Below are 2,232 nucleotides of genomic sequence, written 5' to 3' on the forward strand. Positions count from 1 at the left end.
TTTAATAAGTTTTTCAAAATATGCTTTCATAATTTTTAGATCATGAATGTGCCTAGATTTTTCCGATATTCTTTTGAGAAAAAACATAAAATTTAAATTTCTCCCAAGATTGTCACTTGCAGAAAAAATCCAAGAACAAGATTTGGAAATATTTTTGCGAGCTGAGCCATGAGCGACTCGTCTCGTTTCCCAGCCCCAATCATTGTTAGCATTTTTAAACTGCCAATGAGTCGTGTTTAAAATGCATCTGATATTGAGGCTGATATTAATGGGTTCATCAGATGTGCATGAGCACCATAATTGTGCAATGCCATATTTTTTGGAACAGATGATTTGGAGGAAAAGAAGCTCATCCTAACAACCATCAAAATTGATGTAAAACATGATCCATCCAACGCCATCAAAATTGCATTTATACGTCTACATAACATGCATCCACGTGAAGAGATAAATAACATCATTACCCAACAAATCATAATAATCATTAAATATTAAGAACCACATAATAATGCAACAAATCTCTTGGTAATTTCCTCAATGAGAATTTGACTCACAACAAGGGTGACTCAGGCACATGCATTACCAAACCCTCATTGCACTAGACCCCTCCCCATCAAACACCACATTCATATTAGATTGAAGGAGAACATAATTGAATGGTATTTGGTGAGCAAGATTCACATCAAAACATTTTTTTTCTTATTGTAACTTGAAGGAAATTAAAGAGGAAAAGAGATTAAAATTGGTGGTCCTTAATAGCTTGTCCCCTGGTTCTTCCTCCTTCTAGATCTCCAACTCATACAGCTGAGCCAGCTCAGCACACACGGGAAGAGGCCTGTCCCTGATGAAGCCGAGTGCGTTGGCGTAGCGGATGCTTGATATCATGCCATTGTTGTTAGTGAGGAGGACGCGGGCACGCTCGCGGCCCTTCTCGAACTCCTTGCAATCGCTCAGCGGGCTGCTGATCAGCACGGACTCGCAGATCTCATCGGGTCTTTCTTCTTCGACGTGGATGTTGTATGTCCCGGTCTCGTTGGTCAATCCTTCGATGCTGTAAGTCACCTGACCGCTCACTCTGTCCCGGCACTCGACCCTCACCCTCGCACCTGCAATCATGTTATGATTAGTTGGTGCACAACTTGATCACAAAGTTGATAATGCTGACAGTGATGATGATGACGACTACTAAAGAAGCAAGATGAAGGAGCCCTTGGTTTGTTAAGAGTTAGAATGTTTGAAATATATATGTGAGAAATTGTACGAGGATCAGTGATTGTGATTGCACCACCCGAATACCACACCATCTTTGGGGTACATCCTGTCAGATGTGAGCCCCACAGTAAAAGATAAGTACAGCAACATACTTAAACTGTGCATCTGTGATTTCGATTCGAGAAATTGCGCTCAATGTCAGAGATTAATTCTTCTTGAGCCAATCAAGGCTCGATCCTGATGGGTTTTTTTGCCATAAAAAAGAAAGGATGGAGAGGGAAGGGCTAGGTACCTGGGACGTAAATGGTGGCATTGTTCTCGAAGCCGAAGCGGCAGGTGTCACAGTAGACGCGGCCCTGAACGTTGAAGCGCTCTATGGCGTGGGTGACGGCCAGCGCCGAGAGGAAGCAGAGGGCAGCCAGGACGGCGAGGGACTTGGCTCCGGCCATGGTGATGATGGGGATTGTTGGTTTGGTTTGAGTCTTTGCACTTCCCCACCCCCAACAACAAAGAGATGCGAGGAGAAAGAACTCGGGGGTGGTTCGTTGGGGAGGGGGGAGGGTGGCGTCTTATAGGGCAGCGGGCAAGCGCGTACACGCCAAAAGAATGTGGATCTCGCCGACGCTCGCGCTTCGGTTGGCTGGCTTCCGTGGGAGAGAAAGACTCGGTAAAAAACTGTTGGGATACTCCTTGGAATGCTCTCCCCGCCCTCTCTCTCTCTCTCTTGAATGAGAGAATGAATGCATTAACGAAGAGTGTTTTAGCAGAAAATGGTGGAGGAAAAAGTCTTATCCGCCCATTGCGCTTAGGGGGTGTCAAGGGGTTGGGTTGGGTTTGGGTTGGGTTTGGTTTGGATTCAGGTGAAACCAGACCCATACTTGATTTGAGATGTTGGTATCGGGTTCAGACCGGGGTCTAATTTTGCCCACCAAAAGAGAAACCATACCAGGATCCTATAAGCATTACCTGAACTAGACCTCGATCATACTTGGTAAAATAATATTTTTTTTATCTTTTTTA

At 44.6% G+C, this 2,232-nt stretch overlaps 1 protein-coding gene across 1 annotated transcript; it reads right to left on the reverse strand.

Annotated features, from left to right (window-relative positions):
* Positions 1 to 460: 460 nt before the first annotated feature.
* On the reverse strand, positions 461 to 1,798 carry LOC149839728 (pollen-specific protein C13-like). Its single transcript, XM_090004211.1, has 2 exons — positions 1,505 to 1,798; positions 461 to 1,106 (listed from the first exon to the last, which is right to left on the reverse strand). The coding sequence occupies exons 1-2, from the start codon at positions 1,659 to 1,661 to the stop codon at positions 784 to 786; spliced, it is 480 nt and encodes a 159-aa protein (XP_089860337.1). The 5' UTR covers positions 1,662 to 1,798; the 3' UTR covers positions 461 to 783.
* Positions 1,799 to 2,232: the final 434 nt, after the last annotated feature.

This window comes from Nuphar pumila, chromosome 4 (assembly GCF_984573655.1).
Source record: "Nuphar pumila chromosome 4, dmNupPumi1.hap1.1, whole genome shotgun sequence".
Classification (NCBI taxonomy): Eukaryota; Viridiplantae; Streptophyta; class Magnoliopsida; order Nymphaeales; family Nymphaeaceae; genus Nuphar; species Nuphar pumila.